At 36.7% G+C, this 25,375-nt stretch overlaps 1 protein-coding gene across 1 annotated transcript in view; it reads right to left on the reverse strand.

The window, feature by feature from the left end:
* Window positions 1-748: 748 nt before the first annotated feature.
* Window positions 749-25,375, reverse strand: part of LOC149943555 (locomotion-related protein Hikaru genki-like) — a 97,608-nt gene continuing 72,981 nt past the window's right edge. The window contains exons 2-9 of the mRNA XM_090175657.1: window positions 19,154-19,387; window positions 16,016-16,279; window positions 13,506-13,665; window positions 13,166-13,314; window positions 10,818-10,994; window positions 10,545-10,721; window positions 7,423-7,593; window positions 749-2,741 (exon numbers count right to left, since the gene is read on the reverse strand). Coding sequence (XP_090031783.1) covers window positions 2,542-2,741; window positions 7,423-7,593; window positions 10,545-10,721; window positions 10,818-10,994; window positions 13,166-13,314; window positions 13,506-13,665; window positions 16,016-16,279; window positions 19,154-19,387 — 1,532 coding nt within the window. The 3' untranslated portion in view covers window positions 749-2,541. The remainder of the gene's footprint in view (window positions 2,742-7,422; window positions 7,594-10,544; window positions 10,722-10,817; window positions 10,995-13,165; window positions 13,315-13,505; window positions 13,666-16,015; window positions 16,280-19,153; window positions 19,388-25,375) is intronic.

Genomic DNA, 25,375 nt, shown 5'->3' on the forward strand with positions numbered 1-25,375 from the left:
GTCAAGATGTTCGATTCTGTTTTCTCTCCAGACCACTTGACTTGTAAAAATAATAGCCATGATTCTTCGACAGTATTTCTTTTTACCGAAGGAAATTGAAAGAAAACAGGTATTGTTTTCCAAGTTCGAATCGCGTCCTGATATCGATCCGTTTGAACTTCGTACCAAAACTACCAATACGTCTAGGCCTTTGGAAATATTTCAGAGAAAAGATAAGTCAATATATCTTCAATTGTTTTAACAGCAGAAAGAACTAAATATTTCACGCTGGGCTTTAGTAAAAATTTATTACAACCGTCGAGTAGGGCTTGGCAAATAAAACGTAGAAAGATGAGAAATTAAAGGTCAAAAGAATGTCTTAAAAAGAAAAGGTGAAATTTGTAGTTTCGTCCGTTTTTATTCCAATCTACAATTCACTGGGGAAAAAAGTTTATGAAACCCGATTTTGTGGGTATGGCAAAGTACTACGGATAATTTAAGAGGAAAGACAGATGCTTTTCTATATTTTCACAGTGTACTTGTAGGATTGTGGGAATATTAATAATTCAGGCGGAATTATAAATAATAAATTTTTTTTTTTGGGGTAGCTTAAGCTAATTTAATATTCGAATGCATTTTCTAAGAAGCTAGTATTACTAGACATACGTCAAAGAAAATAATTTAAAATAGCAGTACTATGTAAGGTATTTTTTAAATTGGGATTTTTATTAAAAACTTTCGGGATCAAAATGAATATTTCAAATGCTTCATTTAATTTGTTATTTTTTTCTCGCGTCCCTAAAAAAAAACATGAAAATTCGGATTTTTCAAATTGAGATTTTAATTAAATTACTCTCGTGATCAAAATTAATATATTTCAAGTGCTTACTTTAATTTTATAAGTGTTTTTTTTTCCTGCTGGTGTACCACGTTATTTTTACAATTCTGATGTTTCTCTCTTCCCATTGAAATGATTTACATATGGAATTCAAAACAACGTTATTATTTGAGTAAATATTTCGGACAGTTTAATAAATTATTTCAGATATGAAGGAAAATTTTAAACAACGATTAACATCGTTATGGGTCCATTTACTTAGAAAACTAAGTACAAGCTTGGACAAATAAACACGTGGATCCGAATCATAAACAATGACCCATATTTATTAAATTACCACCAGCGCTCCTACCGAGATAATCGCGAAGTATTTCCACCCTAATACAAACCACGTGCATAAAAAATAAATATTTTCCGCACGCGTTAAATATTTGGGCGGAAATATTTCCAATTGATTGCTTCTAAAAAAAACAGGTGTGAAATCTAGATCCTGGTACAACAGTTCATTTGTCCAAGGTACAATTATAGTGTGACTTCAATTTCGAACAGTCTGCTGAGTGAGAATCACGAAATGTTTAAAAAAACATTAGTAGACCTTCAACCATTTTGACGAAGGACAATTTGGCTTATAGACATTTTTTTCCCGTAAAGACTTGACGAAATATAACTTACAAGGAGACATCCCGAAGTCTAACCCACCGATTTGGTTCAAACTCGCGGGATTGGTACACCTTCATGTAACTTGAAAAATCCTAAAGGGAATTTTTTCAATGGCAACGAAAAATGTTTTTGACAACACAAAATATTAAATTTTCCCGTTGAAAATAACATGGGATTTTAACCTCACATTGATCAAAAGTTGATCAGTTTTGATGTTTTTTTGTCAATTTTTATCTATTTTTTCCATTTTAGGCATTTTCGAAATTTTGAAATTTGTTAAAATTTTTCACAAAGGGGTCCTAGGAATCGGTCAGAATCCCATGTTATTTTCAATGGGAAAATTTCCATTTGTTGTTGTCAAAAACATTTTTCGTTGCCATGGCAAAACGGTTGCCCATTGAATAAATTTCCTTTAGGATTTTTCAAGTTATACATGAAGGTCTACCAATCCCCCGAGGTTGAACAAAATCGGTGGGTTAAACTTCGGGATGTCTCTTTGTTAGCGCAAGGATTCTATTATCATACTGATTTGACACTTTAGAATGCGAAATACATTCTGTTAAATAAAACACGTACATTTATTTAGATATGATGTTTAAATTCACATTGACGAATTCCGATAAACGCGAACACGACCATATCCAGTTGTTGAAGATAGTAGAGTTCGCATTTCGCGATTAACGCGACGGAGAATCGTGGTATAAGACGGTGGGAACGTATATTTCTTTAAGTCGAAATGTAAATAAGAACATCGGTAAGTAGACACGGAAGCCCGTAATGCTGAGTTCATTTTACGTCGTAGCATTCGTCGACATTTAAATCCAAGTCAATTAAGTATGGCCAATCAAAAACTCAAAACCAAATTCGATTCGAGATAGCGTATTGATTGGATTTAAACCGACTTTGCATAGAGTTAGTAGTTCCGGTATTGTCGTTTCTTCCGTAAGCTTACCGATCTCGTTTCGCTTTTGGTTCAGCTGGCGTGTCGTCCGGTCCAACGACACTGGTCACTCTGGTCATATTGACTAAAGGGTTCAAACACTCAGCAGCACATTGAGGTCTCTTCACGACACTAAAATGGGCCGACAATGGGGTAATGGTCCCGACCAATGTCCCGTAGATGAACAACGCAGTCTCTGAGAGCCCAGAAGTCGATAGCGCGCGTTGCAACCGACATTCACCACTTCTCCGATGTCGTAGTGAAATTTCGTAGGTATCACGTGACCATTCGCTGGTTCGCCCGGAAATTCACAAGCGGGCTTACCTGCGAAAGAAAACGATTAATAATTACTCGAAAAACGTGATATTTCAATAGACCTATCGCAATAAATAAGTGTAGAAACAATCTGCTATTATATAGATACGTTTTGCTTGTTTGGTTAATTTAACTATTCACTAGTTGTGGTGGAGATAATGACTACACCGTTAAATATTCGTCAAAGTCAGAGTGGTTCTCAACCTTCGTCATCTCGTGGAACCCTCGCTTGAAAAAAATTTAAGAAAATTAAGAAACGGTATTTTATTTTAAAATTTTAGTGCGACGATTGACACTGATTTTCACAACAGGCAGCACTTCCGGGAAACGTTTTTATCCTGACTCGAACTATTCGCCACCACAGAATCGGAGTAAAATAATGTCATAGGGTTACTCTTCTTACGGTACTCCAAAAATCCCAGAACAAACCTACTATGTTTGTTCGTTAATAGACAGTGTATTTTCTTTGCTTCTAGTTCAAGCTTAAAAATATCATTCATTTCTTTGGTATGGTATTTTCTAAATCGCAAACCAAAAAATAGTTTTTTCTTTTAAATAGCTAAGACTTTTAAAGAGTATTTTTATATATATCACTATTATATATGAAAACCTACCACCATAAATCGGGTTTTCATTATTTATAATGTTTCCAACCGTCATAGGTTATCTGCTATTTTGTCAGATAAAAATTAAAATTTTCCAACAATATCAGTGAAAAAAATACGGTAAGCTGGTTTACAGTAATATCAATGAATGTTTTAAGCTTAAAATAGAACAAAATTTCTCTAAATGTTTGACATTTACCAGAAAGACAACGTAATATTATTTTCAAATATGTAGTCAATAGTTGTTTGATGTACGGAATTTTAAGTTAAAACTTAGATCTACTCAGTTTTTAGCGGAAAAACCACGGCAAAAGCAATTCAATTTAGGCTCAATTTTTCACGAATAAATCGACCGTGGAAGGGACGCTTACCAGTTAGGAATGATAACTATTGGTTAGTTAAAAGTATAAAAATAGTTTGTTTAAAAAATAACAGATAAATAAGTAAAGTTTCGTAACGCAAATATCCCATGTACATGTACATATTTAAAATCTGGTCATGCGTTTCCCTATTGGAATTCAAAATATAAATATTTGCGTATTTAAATATTATTGACGTTGGTTTTGATGTTTAAAGGGTTATGTAACCTCGACAGTCGGGGGGGGGGGGAAATGGATAAAAATCCTGCTACTTTACAGCCACCACACTTTAAGAAATTACCTTATTTTTTAAGATAAGTAATTTGCCCGTAAAATAAAATGTAAAATTGGTCGTTAAAATTCATAGCTACTGTATATTAAAACAAAACTTCGTAAAATGATACATTTAAAATGATTAAATTACTAACAACTGTAAATTTTACAGTTATATTACAGTTTTTTTTAGATACACCCTTTAGTTAATTAATGTATGGTACTACTTTATGTAGTACCACGCGAATTCTTTCGTCTAAACGAGAAATATCACTCCGCATGAATGTAGTATTGCACAATAACAGTTTATTCTACTTCTAAGGGCCCATAAACAAGATGCTGTAAAATACCGGGCTTTTCACACCCCTGTTGTTTGTTACTAGCAAAAATGATATGATTTACCTAGTGTTAAGAAACGATAAATTTCATTTTATAACAACTTGGCTCCCAAACCATTTTCCTCACGGAGCCAAAAAAATTCATTTTATCACCATATGGAAACAAAAGATGAACTAGATTCCAGTTTAAAGGGAGTAGCAACTAAATCGAAGCTCTGCGACGAGTTTGTAACGCAGCTAACGCCAATCAGCCCTATCTTCAATTAATTTGTTGACGCACCATAAATAGGGATGTTCATACGCCCTTTAATAAAAAATATGAATACTAAGGGCTCGTGAATAACTGAATAAATATTTAAACTAAACTAAAAATTCGTAAGCTCTCATGAAAATAAAAAAATATACATAAGCTAGCTTTAACAGATTATTAACACGTTACTTCTTTTCTCAAAATAATTCCGTAGAACCCCTGGAACCACCTTACGGTACACAGTTTGGGAACCACTGTTCTAAAATTAAATTCTGGTTAATCTCATAATTGACATTAGACAAACATTTCCTCTATTATATAGCAACGGAAACGTGTGTCTGAACCATTTTACGGTACACAGTTTGGGAACCACTTTACGGTACACACATTGGGAACCACTTTACGGTACACACATTGGGAACCACTTTACGGTACACACATTGGGAACCACTTTACAGCACACAGTTTGGGAACCACTTTACAGCACACAGTTTGGGAACCACTTTACGGTACACAGTTTGGGAACCACTTTACGGTACACACATTGGGAACCACTTTACGGTACACACATTGGGAACCACTTTACAGCACACAGTTTGGGAACCACTTTACGGTATACACATTGGGAACCACTCAACGGTACAAAGTTTGGGAGCCACTTAGAAGTAAACAGTTTGGGAACCACTTTACGGTATACACATTGGGAACCACTTTACGGTATACACATTGGGAACCACTTTACGGTATACACATTGGGAACCACTTAGAGGTACACAGTTTGGGAACCATTTAGAGGTACACAGTTTGGGAACCACTTAGAGGTACACAGTTTGGGAACCACTTAGAGGTACACAGTTTGGGAACCACTTAGAGGTACACAGTTTGGGAACCACTTAGAGGTACACAGTTTGGGAACCACTTAGAGGTACACAGTTTGGGAACCACTTAGAGGTACACAGTTTGGGAACCACTTAGAGGTACACAGTTTGGGAACCACTTAGAGGTACACAGTTTGGGAACCACTTAGAGGTACACAGTTTGGGAACCACTTAGAGGTACACAGTTTGGGAACCACTTAACGGTATACACATTGGGAACCACTTAACGGTATACACATTGGGAACCACTTAGAGGTACACAGTTTGGGAACCACTTTACGGTATACACATTGGGAACCACTTTACGGTATACACATTGGGAACCACTTTACGGTATACACATTGGGAACCACTTTACGGTATACACATTGGGAACCACTTTACGGTATACACATTGGCAACCACTTTACGGTATACACATTGGCAACCACTTTACGGTATACACATTGGCAACCACTTTACGGTATACACATTGGCAACCACTTTACGGTATACACATTGGCAACCACTTTACGGTATACACATTGGCAACCACTTTACGGTATACACATTGGCAACCACTTTACGGTATACACATTGGCAACCACTTTACGGTATACACATTGGCAACCACTTTACGGTATACACATTGGCAACCACTTTACGGTATACACATTGGCAACCACTTTACGGTATACACATTGGCAACCACTTTACGGTATACACATTGGCAACCACTTTACGGTATACACATTGGCAACCACTTTACGGTATACACATTGGCAACCACTTTACGGTATACACATTGGCAACCACTTTACGGTATACACATTGGCAACCACTTTACGGTATACACATTGGCAACCACTTTACGGTATACACATTGGCAACCACTTTACGGTATACACATTGGCAACCACTTTACGGTATACACATTGGCAACCACTTTACGGTATACACATTGGCAACCACTTTACGGTATACACATTGGCAACCACTTTACGGTATACACATTGGGAACCACTTTACGGTATATACATTGGGAACCACTTTATGGTATATACATTGGGAACCACTTTATGGTATACACATTGGGAACCACTTTACGGTATACACATTGAGAACCACTTAGAGGTACACAGATTGGGAACAACTTTACGGTACACAGTTCAGTAACCACTGTTCTAAAATTTAAATGTGATTGACCTTCTAATTAACTCTAAACTAACCTACTAGTAATGAAAACGTGTTTGAGAACCACCTTACAGTAGACAGTTTGGAAACCACATAACGGTACACAGTTTGGGAACAAACGACTGTTCTCGAAATAAATTCTTGTTGACCCTAAATTCCCTAAATTACCAATGAAAACGCACTCTTAACGTTTGAATAACCATATATTTCCTTTAATCGAAATTAAAACCACTTTTGAAATAAATAAATCAAACTACACTCTTAATAAATAATCGTTTACCTCTTAATGGACCCTAGACAAACATTTCCTATATTTGCCAATGAAAACGGGTATGAGAACTACTATTCTAACATTTGAATAACCGTATATTTGCCTTACTAGAAATTAAAACGAAATTTCCAAATATGAAATAAAACGAACTAGAAACCAATTGGGATTCTTAAAAATTAATTCTAATTAAAATCCTAATTGACACTAGACAAAAATTTGCTTTACCAGCAATGAAAACGTGTACGTTTCGTATTTCCGATTCCACGGGCAAAAACAATAGAACGCAAACAACTGAGAGATAAAAATACCTAGAAACCGGCACAGAGTTTCTATTTGCTGTCGTCAGTTATACCAATTAGGAGAAATTTTAATTCCTTAATTTCATCGGCGTACAATTACCGCGTGGAATCGATAGAAACGCTACGCTCTTAATTTAATTACCGCCAGGCCCTCGTTTATTCAGCGGGCTCTGGCGCCCAACGAGCGCAACGACGGAGGCTACAGCGTCAAATCTCCACGCCCGCGTTTCAGAGATATACTCACATATCGGTGGACTCTGGCTCCATTCGCCCTTGTCGTTGCAAACGGTGATGGGCTCCCCGACGATGATGTGTCCCGCGTTACAGGTGTACTGCACGAAGTCGCCCGTCAGGTACCGTCCACTGTCCAAGACACGTCCGTTGGCTGGAGGCGCCGGGGATGGGCACGTGATCGCTGCAAATCGAATTAACGTGGAGTGTTAAGCGTGTCGTTAACGTCCATGAGGGAATTTTCGTCTTTGACAAGAGTTTCGAGAATGGCTGCTGAGGCTCGTCGCTTTTAGGTCACGCTAGCTCTTACTAACCGTTGACGTTTGCCATTGGTCGTTATTTAAAGTTTTAATGGGGTTTAGGCCCGTTAAGCCTTGGTTTGATTACCCGCGTGTATCGGCACAGTTGGTAAAGTGGACAATGTACTTTTAAGTTACTTTATCAACCTTAATTTCTTCGTCTGATCTTTTATGAGGGGGAGTCGACACTATCTACTCTAATCGGCCATCCAAATTAATGGCTTTAAAAGTCGCTTTCAGATGACTTAGGCCTAAGGTGGTGCCTTGGGTATTAGCCTAGCTGATTATTCTTATTCTTATTCCATTACTACATTTAAGCCTCTGGTATCGAAATGAGCGTCCTTGAAATCGGTCATCTAGACCTTCAAAATGTTGATCTCGAAAATATATACCCTAAACTCTTTTAATAAAAAGTAACTTCTATAAACGGGGCGATTTCAACGTAGAAAATTATTATCTCGACCTTAATCATGGCTATCTTATAAATAAGAAATTTGAGCAGCCCTAATATAAGCCGTTAAATAAAAGTATCCCCATTTCGTAGATTACAAGTTCATTTCGACCTTGAATGTTCACCTGTAAACTCCGACGAAGGAAGACGCAAAATGTTATGTGAAAATTGCAAACTGTGAGGGTTTGAAATTAGAATACCTATTACCAAGGAACGACTGGGTCCAAGGTAGGAAAGAAAACACCGAACGTTGCCTTAAGGCAAGACAATTAGGTTGATTTTGTAAACACGTCAATTAAGTCTAATTAGCTTACGGCGGACAATTTAGCTCAAAATCAATTCCAATCTTAAATCATTGTAGTTCTTTTCTCGGAAGATCCTCAATATTTACAAATCTGAAAGTTGCTTTATGAAAATCAATTACAATAAATATGGGCGTTGTTGGTGTGTAAAAATCTAAGCAGAATTTATAGATTCGATTCATTTCAGTAAACTTTTTATTGAATAACGTTGTGTTTCTAATACAACATGCTAGAATTTATTTATATATTTATTCACTACTTCGCACTCGTTTTAATTAATTTATCTATTTTCAGTTACTGTACTGTTAATCTTAAAAATCCTGATGAATTATAACGGTTTCTCTTGAAATATCTCTATTGTTGTTTGTGTGTACATGGACTAGTTAACTCGCATGGACGTATCATATAAATGTTGGGTAGCGTTTGTTCCTAGCTAAACAACCAATATTCTTTGTTTTAAAAGTATTTATCCCATCCGGGAGTTAAAAACCTCCTGCACTATAGTTAACCTCTAGCCACGTAAGCTGTAGGCTATATCAACCTTTTCATTTCCGATTTCGAATCACATCTTTCAGCTCACCCACCAAAACAAATAATTGTATAAGCGTCACTGTGAGTTAACAGTCGATGGTGTTTTGAATATATTTAAGCTTAGTACCAACCGGAGATAGCCTTGGTAATTTTCTATTCAATTTCATAGATTTATGACAAATGACGTAAGCCCCGAGAATATAACTAGTCACCTCCAAGCGCGAAATCTCCATCCTAAAATTCAATAAAGTTTCTAGCCTTTAACGTAGGATCCACTAACCGTTAAACAACGTTTCGCCATTCGAGACCTTAGCACGGTCGCGCTTTACTAGTCATTTGGGTACTTGAATATTAAGGCGCTAAATCTCATTGAAAATCCATGCTGAAACTAACTAATGGCACGGCCGATACCCCGAGGCCGGGACTAGCAGCTGTCACTCCAGTCTCGTTCCGAAAATAAGTAGATGACGAGGCAAGATTTAGCCAAGGCTTAGCGGCTCGAAAGGCAAATATAGGGAAGATTTAATATTGAAGGGTTTCAAATGACCGTGTAATCGGAAATTCCCATCCCTCTCTACTTCCTCGCGACGCTTAATTAAGGTAACAAACAGATCGCCTAACCGTAACACGAACCAACCGGGAGGAAAGATCCATAATGAGCGTCGAAGGGAGAGAACCGAAACTACATTTCTCCTTCAAGCTGTTCCATCGACGGAAATCAATATTTCGGAAAGCCAAAGTCTGCTACATAAATAAGCCTACAAGACTTCGAGGATATTCGTGTATATCGGAATTATGAGAGAGAAGTCGAGGATGCTTGACGGCATCTGGGTTTTTACTAGATGGACAACTCCTCCCACTTGACTTAAAAGCAACGCGCGCAAATGTAAAATACTTTGGTAACCTTGGGCTAGTTCATCTTCTTTCATAACTTTAGGGTAAAAATAAAATTATCTACCAAAAGGGCAAATTTTTCTTAGTTTTCCTAGGTTTTCCTAGTAACGAGCTTTAATACCAACAACTGCTCTTCTAGTTCTATCAATGCTATTGATAATAAATTTACGATTTTAAAATTGATTTTGAAAATACCTCTACCAGTTACGGTCCGAGGAGTAAGAGATTTGCAAAAATTTGAAGGCAGGATTTTTAATCTCAAAGTGATTTTGAAAAGCGTAAATTTATTTAAAGTTTTTTAAGGTACGATTTTTGTGTTATTTAATGTTTTAATTACAGATTTTGGAATTAATTTTCTTCCGAGTGGCAGATTATTCATTTGATTAGTAGGACAATCTCATATGATTAAGTCCGATTAAAATAAAATCTGTATCTTTAGTTATATAATGATTAAAAATGATAAAATCGTGATTCAATTTTAAAACTTGATTATTACTACATCCTGTACCAGAAATTTCGGGACTTTCAAGCTGATATCTAGAGTTTTAATCTCTATCTTTTTGGAGCGTACGATAGTCAATTGCAACTGCACGTTCTCAAAACTTTTACCTGCAGAAAAATAGAATATGGTTTCGTTTCTTTTCCAATGACCCCTTACCTTCGCATTTGGGCATCTCGTCGGACCACGTCTCGTTCTTCAAGCAAGTAACGTGAGAAGGTCCTACCATTTTGTACCCAGTTGGACACGAGAAATACACTTTGGCTCCGTAGGTACGATTTTGACTACCTACTCTCAGGTGCAAGTCCTCGGTGTTTATTACCGGACATTGGATAACTGAAAATACACGTCGGGGGCCTTTTAAATCGTGAATCACTCGCTATTTCGTACGAAGGAAAACAAGTACAGAATATCGCAGTAAAAGTAACTTACTTTGGCACGTAGGCAGATCAGCTGACCACTGTCCAGATGCGATGCAGTACATGTCTTCAACCCCGACTAGAATGTAACCTTCTATACAACCAAAACGCGCTTTACCACGCAGTTTCGTGCCTTCTACTGCCATGACACGATTTCGATCCAAGGACACAATTGGTGGACATTCAACATCTAAAAAAATTGGAAAAAATGGATGTCATACTTCTTTTTTGATAATTAAATTAACGCTTGGGAAGTAAGTTACACCTTAGACCAAGAAACACAGGGACGTCTCGCTCATAGCATACCCAACGCTTTATTTTTCGGGGGGGCTTTGTTGCGGCTGCGGTAGGGAGAGGGGGGTTAGGTGATACAGATAATCAATAGGCACCGTCCATGAGAGATAAAAATAACGTATTTTAAAGAACTTGAAAATAAAATAATCAGCTAAGATTTACATATTTTAAAATTATTTAATATTTTTTTAATATTTTAGGGACACAAATAGAAAAAACCAGAAATTTAGTTTTTTTGAGCCACGCTGTTGCAGGCCACGTGCTGACAGATTGTAGGGCTGTGCACGTGACTCAAATAGCCGATAAAAATTGACTCACCTTCGCTACTAGCGACACAGCGCGAGATAAATAGGAAATAGGCAGCCGCAACGAAGCTTCGGGCGCGAAATATCTACCGTGCGACGTCCCTGTATTTCTTGGTCTAAGGTTACACATTGCTTCAAGAGTTAAAAATAAATGGTATTAAAATCATTTAATTAAAACAAATTGGTTGCTACGTTATGCTGTTCTTCGTGCTATTAAAAGGAATTCTATGGAGTAATACCACCATGGCCGCCATTTTGTGCGGGTTTTCTTCTCTACGCGAAAAAGAATGGATGACGTCGTGTCACGTGAGACTGAAATCACTGAATACTCATTTGTCGGTTAAGAAAAGTAAAATATCTAGTACATTTGGCGGAAAGATACTAGCACGAATTTCCGGTAAATCAGTGGCGGGAATTTCGAATTACGCCTATTTTCTGTTGAATTCCAAAAGGTTCCTGCGCGTGTTATATTAATCCATGTCTATTGCTTAAATTTCAAAGTGATCAATAATTATCTAATGTAGATGATTATTTTTGAGCTTCATTATGTCGTATTTTTAGTATTGTGCTCATAAACAATCATCAAATCGCATATTTACGTCAACGTAGCTATCTCGGCATTACCCGTTCTATACTTACCCTGGACTCGTCAAACGGAATAATTTTAGGAATGCCTCACTTGTATTAAATTATTACAACTGTTTTTAAATTTTATCTATGTTAATTGATTAAAGGGAATATAACCTCAAGTCTTTTTAAGGTCTTTTTATGTTTTTTATGTTAACAATTTAGGCGGGAAATCACTAACCAGTGCCAAAAATATCTGAAGCCATAGGAGGGAGCGGGAAATGCTCGAAGTGTTGGTGTTCCACACCAAAAAACCTGAGGTTATATTCCCTTTAATTATCCCTTTGAATTATAACGCAATAGACAGTATTTTCCTAAATTATATAATGCGAGCGGATATATTTAGAAATTCAACCGTAAATAGGCCAAATTCGAAATTTCCTCCGCTGATTTAGCGGAATTTCGTGCTACTATCTTTCCGCCAAATGCACTAGATATTTTGCCTTCTTAACCTGTAACTGAGTATAGTTATAGTAGAAAGTATTTTTTTTAAATATTTAGACACAAAAATTATATTTGTACAGATAGATCAAACATTCTTTTAGTGTTTGAAATTAATGTGATGATTTTTAGGCGAATAGTTTTTTTGCTCGGGCCGTTCATTTTAAAAACTATAATAACTAATTACTTATTGACTTTAAAATTGTCAAAACTATTTTAAGCACTAGAGATGAGTGTATTCTATTTAAGTATTGCTATCGTAAATTGAAAAAATTAAAACGTTATATTTTATCTAGAACTACACAGTGGCGTAGTAATGGGGGGTACAGGGTTACAATGCACCCCTCTTAAATTTTTTATTACATTTAAGAGGGGCGCTAAATTCAATATTCAAACTGTACCCCCTTTAATCGTAAACATTCCTACGCGCCTGGAAATACACAAGACAATTACTGAATAGAGTATTCATCTATACTTTAAAAAGTCAAAACGTGCTGATAATTTTAAAATCAAAGCCAACTAAAACATTGAATGCAATTGTTGTTATCTTTAAAGACTTTAAAAATGAAAATAAAAAATTACATAATTAAAAATCGTTAGATTAAACACTTCCGGAAAATTGGGAGCTCAAGGCGTGCCACATAATTGATTTTAAAATATTATTCCGAAAGAGATAAGTGTCTGACAATGTAACCTTTAACAAAAACTCGAATCTCGTTGCTGAGTCCTCTCGGGGTTGTGCAGGTGAATGTTCCGGAATCATGTTCCTTGGCGTAGTAGATGGAGAGCCTGTATTTCCAACTCCGTTCCTCGTTCGAGATGGCCCAACCACTAGGGTATTGTCTGCAGGGGGAGTGGAAAGAGATTTCAAAGATTTAAATAACGCGGGGTTCCGAAACACGTCGTTTTCGCTTTAATTAAAAAATGTAAAAGTAGACAGTCGCGGAGGCCTGCGAGGGGTGGAAGATAAGAAGTGGGTAGAGAGGACAGAGACCGAGAGGGTGACGAAAAAAGAAGGTGAAACGGAAAAGAACCTGTGAGTCGGAGTCCAGGACCATTCCGGATTCCCGTTCTGCCGGTTGAACAGACAGTCGAAATGCACGATGCTACCGGGCAGAATGACAACGTCTCCGAGCTCAGTGACTCCGGCGTCCCCCGAGTCCAGATTGTACAGAATTGATGGCGGAGCTTGGACTGATAACGAGCGAGTACGGGAGAAAGGGGGTAGACGGAAAAGAAATTAAAAAAGGCAAGTCGAACTTCCGCGATATAAGCTGACAGCTCAGTGCCTAGAATACGAGCAGTCTCTTCTTATCAACTGAACTGTCAGCTTGGGTTCCCAAAAAGGGTCGGGATGAAGAAAAGCAACAAATATCTGGCAAGAGAAAATGCGCGTCTGCTAGAGACAAGCCGATATTAAAGTTTTTTTCCCCCGCTCGCTACTAGGTGGCGTTACTAGGTGGTGCAGTTCTATCTCCTACGCTCGTGTTGGCTAGAAATAGGCGTGTCAACGGTGATGTATAGATCTATTTTTCATACGCTCTGGATAAATCTAATTTATAATCCTTCCTGGTGTAGGAGACAGGGACCTTTTAATAATTGGTCCCCGAAGGAAAAATAAAACGCTCGTTTCTCTTAGGGTTAGCCTAAAACCCTTTCGAGAAGGCAATCTGGAGATGAGTTGAACCGCTCCTCCGCTCTACGGATCGAGCACGACGTCGCCATCTATTACAATAACCTTATTGACTGACACTGTCACGCGTGGGCCCTAGTGTCAGACCTTTCTTGGTGATAAACTAAGGTACACAGACCAGTCTACAAAATACCATATAGATTTAGTTTGTATGAACGAAATTGGATAGATAAAGGCCGCTCTTCCTTGACAGGTAAGAAAATTCATAAAAGGAGGTCTTGTCTAGAGTCGGTACCGGTGACTTTGGACTAGCGAGTTACGAGTTGCGTTTGAAACAAATTTAGCTTATTTCATTATTCAAAATGACGATATCTATTAAAGGGAATATAACCTCAAGTCTTTTTTAAGGTCTTTTTATGTTTTTTATGTTAACAATTTAGGCGGGAAATCACTAACCAGCGCCAAAAATATCTGAAGCCATAGGAGGGAGCGGGAAAAAACCTAAGGTTATATTCCCTTTAACACTTGTATCAATTTTAATCAATTATTGTCGACATTAATGTTTAATTGAAAAAGAAATTGAAAATTCTTAAAGAATATAATAGTGATTATATAAATTGAAATTTATCTATAGACAAATCCAGCTTCTAAATGGATGTGTTTCGATAATGTTTATTGCACGCGCTTGTTTGGAGAAAAAGCAGACCTTTTTAATATAAGCTTAGGCTTATCATTATTTCAAACGCTGGAGGTTTGAGAAATCAAATCTTTGAACCCTTTCAATTGCCCTTTGATTGGATGTATAGCCGGATATACGTTTTCAACAATAGAAGGAATAGTAGCGTATTAACCTTTCCAGTTAACTATTGAGATGTTATACCACGACACACTTACGAGCTATTTATTTTACATATGCTAGTAAGTAGATGTTTACCTCGCTTATTGAGTTAAATTTCGCCCTTTCAATTACGTATTGCACATCATTTTAAATACTAGTGCCTTAACTAAGTTAACTGATACTAATAAATCGAATACTTAATCCTCTTTAATACGAAATTGGTTTGTTAAATCTAGGAGCAACAAACACAAGGAGAACGCAGCTGGCCTTTAAACACGCTAACTCAGTGTTGCGTACAAATGTCATTGGACGAACCTTTACGCTGCACGTTTTACGGGCAGGGGGGAAGATAATTTCCAAATTTTCCCCTTCCGACGGCAGCAGGTGCTAAAGCGTTTAACCAATGAAAAATGTACGCAAGAAAATGCACGACTTTTGACGGGTTGCGTTCTCCTTATGTGGGGTGCTGTGTTTGTTGCCCCTAGGTTAAATTACTAAAATTCGGGTAAATAACGTTACGAGTACATCAGAAAATTCGCAACTTTAACCAGGGATGTCATTTCATGATTTTTCAGGAGAGGGCAGAACTTGACTGCTGGGAAAATAGATTTTTAATAGCGCAAAAACGCGTCAAATTAAATATTTTTTGGATTATTAATCGATATAGCAATTGCATAATTGCAGTAATAGCATTCAAGACAAAACAATGAATACATGAAATTAATCAGGACGTTTCTAATGTAGTTGAATACCAATTTAGTCGAGAACTTTAATAGCTCGTAAAAATTCAGGGGGGAGGGCAATGCCCGCCCTTGCGGCCTTGCCCCACCAAAATGGCGTCCCTGGCTTCAACTACTAATGGAAGGGAGCTAAGGTTACATCTCGGGCGCTGAATTAAAAGCGAGGTCAAGATGGGATTTTCAGTAGGGGTCAACGCGTTCACATCCATATATATATGAAATCATTTATCCCGTACAGGCACGCGACTCACGGCTATTGCACTTCAATAGAAGGAAAGAAAATAGCACCCGGGCCTGGTCTTTCCAGTAATGTCGTTTTCGTAAAAATCTTACTCGAGAAGTTTTGTTGCACGGTGGTGTTGACGCAATGAGGCCAAGGCCCTGCCCACTGACCATTGCGACAGGAGATGGTGGCGTTACCGATGAATTTGTACATTCCCACTTCGGAGCATCGAATTTGGACGTGACTTCCGTGTGGAATGAGTGTCTCTTTGTCCGGCGCCAACAGCGGCTTGCCCTGGTACGAGAAGACCAAAGTGGGGTCCGTCGATGGCTGCAACGTGCATTGGCGGAGCATCGGCTGGAAACGGCTGCTGTCTGCCCCGGGGGAAAGCGACGAGAAATAGAGCAGTCGAGTGTGGCGGGGATAAAAAAAATAAAACCTCTTTAATTCAATCACATTTCGGGAGAACGGCTAAAAGTTTATCCGGAGGAATGTTTGGGTCAAACACGCGTTCGACCAAAATTATATTGCTTTTTAACTCTACTCGTTTCGAAACCGTGTTTGGAAGAAGCATTTTAGACGCGATGGCTTTTCCGCAACGGGTGGAAATATTATGTTTTTACTTCTTGGAAACACAAAGGGTTAAGTTAATTATGCCCGGAGGCTCGTCGCCGGGAGTATATAATATAGTCAAAGCAACTTTAACATTAGACTTGAGTTGTTAAAGCGCATTTTAAAATATTTCTCAGTTTTACCAGATGGCACCAAACCAAAATCTCGACATTTTAATTTTACACTTAGTTAATGTGGAATTGTAGTATTTTATATGCCACCATTTTGAAGGACACGTTTTCATATAGGAAATATATTGGCGAAGTTGATATATTAGAAGGTAGATTTGTAAAATTACCGAGACCTTTTTTCTGAAATTGTTTTCGTATTTTTCATTCCATGATTAGCCTAATATTGCTCTCAAATTTAAATTTATCGGCATTTTCACCTGTATCTAAAAGTAAAACTAAACCTCTATACTAGTTTAGAATAATAACCCTTAAACATAATATGGTTCAACTCGGAAATTGATCTTTGATTCAAGAACAAATGAAAATGGAATTAAAATAGCCAGAATTACCAGCGGTAGACCGGCTTCACCTTATTTGGAACTTATCCGTACCGCGCAGGGAATCTGACTAACTAAACCGAAAAGAGAAGCTAAGCCTAAACATTAAAAATTTCAAAACTCGTTCCGTAGCAACGGAAATCCGAATAGGGGGATATTGGTGGAGAAAATCACTATGGGAAAACTCGGAACAGCTCCCGCGAAAAGTTTGCAAGTTCTCTCATCACTGGTTAAAAGGGTTTCCCTCCGAGTTCTTCGGTTTCACCTTTCCATAAAACCTTGCGGAGGTTAACGGTAATAGTATGTCTAGGGAGCTGTTGGCTCGCGTGCCATGAAGGGGTTGTCACCACTGTCCTACGCATTGTAACATGTTTTGAGATGACTTGGGCTTAGGGTGGTGCCTTGGGTATTAGCCTGGCTGATTACTATTATTATTATTATAAAAGGTTTGGACATAGCACCAAGTTGGGCAAGCCACTGTAATTCGATATTGACATTTGTTTAAATACACTAATGATACCTGTGAAAAAAAATGTTCTGAAAATATATTTATATTTGTGTACTTGAAAACGCGCTAGAAAATTATTAAAGGTGAACGGTCAAGCTTTAACCAGTTAGATAGCCCTATAGCCCATTAAAAACTAAAATTTATGGTGAAAACCGCATCAAAAATATTGAGTGGTTAATTTTTAATAAAATAAAGAAATTTCGGGAAAGCGGGCGTCCGCCGCGACACCTGGTGAGAAGTCGGTGAGACAGAAAAATAACGTAAAAGCGCGCGCTGCTGAAGACGCAAAAATAGGTTTTTCACGCGCAGCGCGTTCCAGTTATAAAAGACGTAAGCCTAAATTGCGCGATTTAAAAAGTTAGGATAGTTCGCAAATCGCTCATACGGGGTTAGGGGCGCTGGCGGCAGCCCCTAAGATGGCGTTATTATTCGTTTCAACTTTTTGGGCCAAAAGCTATTTTTTCCAAGACAAAAAAAGGTACGTGTTAGTATATTGAACGTCTTGTTAATCTTTTGATACGGAAATAAGGCCATATTTGGATAAGCTTGGCCGTTCCCCTTTAAGAGAGCGTGTTAAAGTTGGTATAGAACCTCATTGAACACAGATCCTGCAGTAACGTCACGAGGAGGCGGTGACATTTTCGTCAAAATGATATTTTAAAGAAGATTCAGGGGGTGCCTTATTGAGATACCAACTATGGTGACGCAACTGATTCAGACTAAATTTTCTAGTTTTCAAGCTCGGAATTCATATATCATATGTCCAACTAGGGTTTAACTTCAAAGTAAATTAGATACAGTAGCAAGGGGCAGGTCACTTCCTTGATTAACGACGCACCCCTCGAAAGATTAAATCCGATTTAATCGTGATTATTTTGATTAATTTCAATTTAATCAATTAATAGAATGTTTAAATCTGATTTAAATGATTAAATCATGATTGAAACGATTAAATCGTGATTAGTATGATTAAATCGCGATTAAAAATTAGAACGAGAATCAGAATGATTATATTGGTGATTGGAATGATTATAATTGTGCGTGATTAGAACGAGCTGATAATAATAATTTAATATGTGATAAGAATTTTTATTTCGTATTTACCGCGCTCGATAAAATCTTGATTTGACCGATTATATTGATTATATCGTGATTATAATTATGAAATTGTGATTAAACTGATTAAATCTGATTAAAATGATTAAATCGTGATTAAACTGATTAAATCTGATTAAAATGATTAAATCGTGATTAAAAAGATTAAATCGTGATTAAAAAGATTAAATCGTGATTAAAAAGATTAAATCGTGATTAAAAAGATTAGATCATGATTAGAATAATTAAATCTCGTTTAAATCGTGATTAGAGTGATTAAATCGTGATTAGATTTTTTAATCTGGATTAGATTTTTTAATCTGGATTATATTTTTTAATCTGGATTAGATTTTTTAATCTGGATTAGATTTTTTAATCTTGATTACCCTGATTCAATCATGATTACCCTGATTTAATCATGATTACCCTGATTTAATCATGATTACCCTGATTTAATCATTTTACTATGATTAAGACGCACCCAAAATGGAAGTGACCTGCCCCTCGTACAGTAGGTAATCTCACCCTCGTCTATGGTACAGAGCGGTCCAACCCAGACGCCATTTAGACACTTGATTTTGCAGACCCTCTTCTGTTCCATGGGCCCAATGATGCCAAGGAATTGGACCTCTTGCACGCTGGCGAAGTCTTCGCCGACGCCGGCTGGTGGAGCCGCGTTCCCACCGGCGCTAGGAACATTTTTGCCATTCATCATGACATCAGGCGGGGCGCATCCTTCGCGACTGTGCAAACTTCTCTCTTCAAAGAAACAAAACGCCACGATTAATTAAACACTCAAGCTGAACAATCTAGGCCAGACTGGATAATTAAAAGCCAGAACTTTGTACGAAATTTGAGGAAGAACAAACCAGAGATGGGCGCGCTCCGCTCATTTTAGAGAGTTTTGGAGTCCGAATGAGCGGCAACTTTCAAATAATTGAGAGGAGGAGAGCGAAGCTCCCTCTACATTTGGTTTTTAATGAAGGAGAACGATTGATAACCTAAATTTGACCTTGATTAAATGAGCGCAAGAGAGGTGTGTCTCGTTCGACCGCAAGGTGAGCGGTCCTTGAGATGAGCGCTGCACTTAAACATAGATTGAGCTAGAGAAGAGCCGAGTTGTCTTTTTCAATTTAAAAAATCATAAACAACGGAAACGAGCGAATGCGAATTAACCTAAAATGCGTGTATTCAGGGCTAATAAAGTTACGCTTTTCCGCTGATTTTTCCGGGAATATTATTTTGGTTGGTCTAGAATTTATTTTGTTGATTTTTTAGGTAATATGATGGAGTGAGTTTAGGTTTTCAGTGGTTTTAAAGAACTGATTCAGGTTTCTATGTTTGTTGACCTTTTTGGATAAGACGAGCGAAATTTATTATATTTTATTTGAGTTGAGCGGGAGAGAGCTTTAGCACTATTCAATTCGAAAATGAGTCACTTTCCTTACAAAAATTAAATAAGGAAAAAGATGAGCTATAAGCTAACGGGTTTAAGAGCGGTTATGAGAGAAGAGCGTGAGTAACAAATATGTCAGGTTAGCATGAGCGGCTTCTGAGCTGAGAATCAATTTTAAAAAAATGCCCATCACTGGAACAAACGCAATTCGAAGCAAGTTTACGCTTGAAGTAAGCTAAATGGCTTGATTAAACGCCAATTAAGCCGCTACTTTTAATAATCTCGGAAACAGTGTTTCATTTCAACCTTTTTCCGTCGCTCTTTCGAAAGATAAGGACCCAACCCCAACACCCTCACACACACACCGAAGCGCGGAAAAGCACCATTAAAGTGAGAATATAAATATTTCATATTTTTACGTGGACCACCGAACTGTATGGAAGCTGGTATTGGGTCCCTCCAAAACAAGGAGTGCTAGCGAGCTCAGCCTTAAATAAAAATGGAGAAGTCCGCTCAGATCATTTATTTAAGCTCGAAGTTTTTAACAGACTACCTGTTATAAACGGAAATATTTCAATATTTCATAAGGGAAGTTAATTTTTGGAAAATGTGGCGTTTAAGCTAAGGTGTTAGCTTTTCCAAAGAGTTCTAAAGATCACCTTAGCGCGTGTGCAAGGTGTTGCTTATAGTCAATGTATTGAGTAAACGAAATTTTCCTGTTGTTTAATACCATAAGTAAAAACAGGGTTACTCAAAATACCAAATACAAAATGTAAAATGTTAAATGGTTTTTGCAGCTCGAAATAAAAATACAAAATGCTTTTAGAAAATGGTTTTTCAAAATGCAAAATATTTTTATAAATGCACTCTGTTCACTTTAAATAAAGCGGTGGCACTGTACGAATTTTCGTCTGTGAGTAACTGACAAGGAGTGTACCCGAGGTGTTTATTGCCGATTTTGTTCAAAGTCGGCCGTAATGTAGACGTATATGAGATATGAAATTTCCCAAAAGGAGACGTTGCACTACCCATTCGATTTGCTATGGCAACCGAAAATGTTTTTGACCACTTAAAACAAAAATAAGATTTTTTTTCCTTATTTTACCCAAAAAGTGTTACAAATTTACCCCAAAAATATTCCAATTTACCCAAACTTGATGACATTAACCTAAATGTGCTACAAATTACCCATTTCGTGATTTTCAAATTAAAAAAAATATCTTAGCTAGGGCCCTGTGAAACCGAAAAAATCCCATGCTTTTATAAAAGGTGATTTTTTGTTTTAAGTGGTCAAAAACATTTTCGGTTGCCATGGCAAATCGAATGGGTAGTGCAAAGTCTCCTTTTAGGAAATTTCATATCTCATATAGGTCTACATTACGGCCGACTTTGAACAAAATCGGCAATAAACACCTCGGGTACTCTCCTTGTGAGTATCACCATTTGAGATTACTTGGGAGTAAATAGCAGACGAACTTTCTCTACAAGAGCTGCGATGATGTTACCAGAGTAAAAACATTTTGAAAAAGCATTTTGAAAATGTTTTTCCACATATCAAACCCAAAAATGCAAAATAGATTCCTAGAAACTCAATATGCAAAATGTAAAATGCAAAATACTTTTTGTTTGCTCGAAGACCTATCTGTACGAGCTATTTGTAAGTTTTTAAATTTCTTCCAATTTGTTTAGGGTTTAGCTTTTTTATCCCTTTTCTTAATGGACTTATCTACTTATCCTTCAGAGTTATTGCACAATCATGATTTATTTCAGCACACAGCCGCCTAGTGTCTAAATATGCCCAAAAGCTATCTCTTGAAATATCACGCACAAGAATTGTTATATTAATTACTTGTTATAAATAAATATTATTTTTATGAATTCGTAATTTTTTTAATATTTAGGTAAAATTGAAACTCCTTACGCTAGATGTAATAACAAAATAATAAAAACACGACAGAATGCGTAAGTAAAACTGGTTTATTAAAAAATAAAACACAGACCGACTAGTTTCGGCACTACCTAGCGCCATTGTCAAGGGAGTAGCCACCTTTGAAATTTCTCAGATGGACCCTTCCTCCCTCATATCTATAAAAAAATTAATTGATAAGCACGTAACCCGTTGATTTATGTATAAAAAAATTTTATTTTTATTTTTTTTACTACTATATATATTGTATTTGATTAATGCTCCCCTTTTTCTTTTATCCCTTGACAATGGCGCTAGGTAGTGCCGAAACTAGTCGGTCTGTGTTTTATTTTTTAATAAACCAGTTTTACTTACGCATTCTGTCGTGTTTTTATTAGTTTGTTATTTTTTAATATTAAAATATAGGATATTAATTACATTTAACTATTTTTATTTTGTTGTTTTTAAAAATATATTGTTATTTTAATCATTGACAATTTATATTATAAAAATTACTCATTTTAGTTTGAACATTCTCATTAGAATAATATTTCAAATTAGATAGAAATTTGACAACTTTGTTATTAATGGAAAGTTTCTATTATAAATAATTTCGATTTCGCTCAATAGATGGTGGTACCTTAGTCTTACAAAATTAAGTAAAACACTAGGCGCTAGCATAAATTTTTTTTTGTCTTGTTCAACGCACGAGGAACCTTTTAACAAGTTGAACAAGACATAAATAGAGTTTATTCTAGCGTCTATTGGTGCATTTGGTGGAACTCTGAACTATACAGAAGTTCCAAGCTCTTTTTAAATAGGTTCTTGGTATGATGTATAAAATTGCAGATTCATGTTTATGATAATTAGTATATTAGTAAACATTTTAGAAGTATAAATTGTGTTACTTTGGTATATGTTCGTTAATTCACTAAAACGTTAAAATTTATTTAATATAGAATTGGGATAATATAAATAGCTTGATTAATTTGATAAATGAATTGGATCTTTAAAAACACATTTTAAAGAAATTTAAAAATATATAACTAGTATCCAATAATGAAACGTTTTGAGATGTAATTGAACCTTATTGAACTAATATACCCAAGGCACAGGTTAAACCACCTTTCGGCTAACTACTGTCATACTTAAGAAGGCTTATACACTTACGATTTCAGCCGCCTCGCAACATCTCATTTGGTTAAACGTACAAAATAAACAAGATCCCCTGAAAACTTATTCCAAGGCTTAAAAGTACAGGACGCACGTCGCGATTATAGTTACATTAGCGTATCCATCATGGAATAACAACGTCGTACGTTTAATATAAATGATACGGCAGAACGCTCATCAGAAAACATAACCCCGCCCAAACGTTTATCAAAGACCATTTTAGCGAAATTCAACTCTTCGGGGATTCAGACATCAGAGTAAGTTCTTGGAATAACCGTATAGCCTTGATAAATTCAGCGACCGCAGACACGGGCAAAGTAGGAACAAAACTCGAGGGAAATATGTTGGCCCGGGACTCGGATCCGGGGCATTCCAGACCGCAAATGGAAGGAAGGCTTAAGGAAACTGGGTCCGTAAGGATGAAAAAAAACAGAGTTCTGGAAAAAGACATAGGCCTTGGTATTAGTAGCGGAAGTAGTAGTTGTTCGGGAACACGTGAGTGAATCGAAGTATCCTGGTCAGTTCTCCCGAGGTTAATTAGCCAAACCATTTTCGACCGATCCCCGAAAGGTCTCTTCCCTGAAACGTTTCAATCACTAGGCCGATATATGTCCTGGTAGAACCCGGGCAAAGGCTCGCTCACTCCCAACGATCGACCCATTCCGATTCGCATTCCAACTTCAATTTGTTTTGAAACTCTTCCGAACTGCATTAAAGCTATATAGAATGGTTTCGCCAATTTAGGAAATCGAGACAATGGATTGAGATGCGAGACCACTATCCTGTTGAGAAAGCAAACGCCGTAAGACCCAACGTCCTATAGCTCCAAATTACGTTTTGCTCAAGACATTACCACTATAGAGTTTCGATCTTTTTACATCCTCCTTTACGAAAATGGTGAACCAAAACTATATATAAATATGGGAAGATCAAAATTCAATTTTGATCAAAAATTACAATAAGAAATTTCTTATATTTGATCCAATTTCAACGTACGAAATTGAACTTCATTCCAATTTGATCAAAATTATTTGATCCAAACAGAAATGGATTCAAACTGGATGTCTTGGTTCCAGTTGCACACATATTTGTTCTTTTGAAAAGTCTTTTTCGTAATTAATATTGCTAGAGTTAAAAAAATAATGTACCTCTAAAAAGAAATCTGCATATATTATTTGAAAATACTAGGTAAATATTTTTAAGTCTGTCAAATTAAATATTAATACCGAAAATATCGTTTTTTAATGTAATTAAAGGCGATTTGGATTTGTATAACTAGAAGTATATAAAATTGGTTAGGAGAGAAGTATTGTTATTAGCTTGAAACATGTACCTTAGCGGGATGAAGACAGTCTAATAATATTTCATCGGTAAAACATAGTTTATAAATAGGTAAATATAATTCGGTAAATTTCGAGATTTCCGCGATTTGTCGAGACCAACAGAATCTGGGTCGAGCTTGCGAAGAAAGATGTTTCATTGTAAAGGCCTAGATCGATACTTCTCTCGTAAGAGAAATATTATGAACTTCTGGTATTACTATTTCTTGTTATGTTGGTAGGTATGAATTTTAATTCGGAATTTCATGATTTACTAGCTGGGGTACCCGGTATTCCCCGGGAAAATATGCCTTTTGGTATAACCAAGTAAAAAGCGCCAGTTTCTAAACTCCAAATTAAGAAACTCGGTCTTTTGGCTAAGATCAAAGTGTAGTTTCTTGTATATAGCGGATATACCTAATTATTGAATTAATTCAATTAATTAAAGTTGTTTTTACGCGTAGCTGGGATACCCGGTATTTCCCGGGGAAATGTGGCTATTTGTTTAACCAAGGAAAAAGCACCAGTTACGAAACTCCGACACATTCAACACGAAAATTGAACACTGCAATAACTGTCTTCACGCAGGGCATCGTACCCAATATAACCAACTGGTCAATGACAATATTAACCAATTATACGGCCTAGCGTCTATAGAAGAATGCTTTTAAAAAAAATTGCTATAATTTTAGCTTTTTTCGTGCGTATGCCTAAATAATTAAGAAACTCGGTGTTTTGGCTAGTACCAAAGTGTAGTATCTAGTCTATATCGGATATACCTAATTATTAAATTAATTCAATTAATTAAAGTTGTTTTGCCGACCGTAACCGCTGAAAAGCAAAGTCAATGTACCATGAAATAATCTACCAAATGTCGTCGACCTAAGTTGAAAATTGTAGATTCTATTTAGCGGACAAACATAAATATACATGTATATATACAAACACTCATC

The sequence above is a fragment of the Leiobunum rupestre genome, chromosome 5 (assembly GCF_980474605.1).
Source record: "Leiobunum rupestre chromosome 5, qqLeiRupe1.1.hap1, whole genome shotgun sequence".
Lineage (NCBI taxonomy): Eukaryota > Metazoa > Arthropoda > Arachnida > Opiliones > Sclerosomatidae > Leiobunum > Leiobunum rupestre.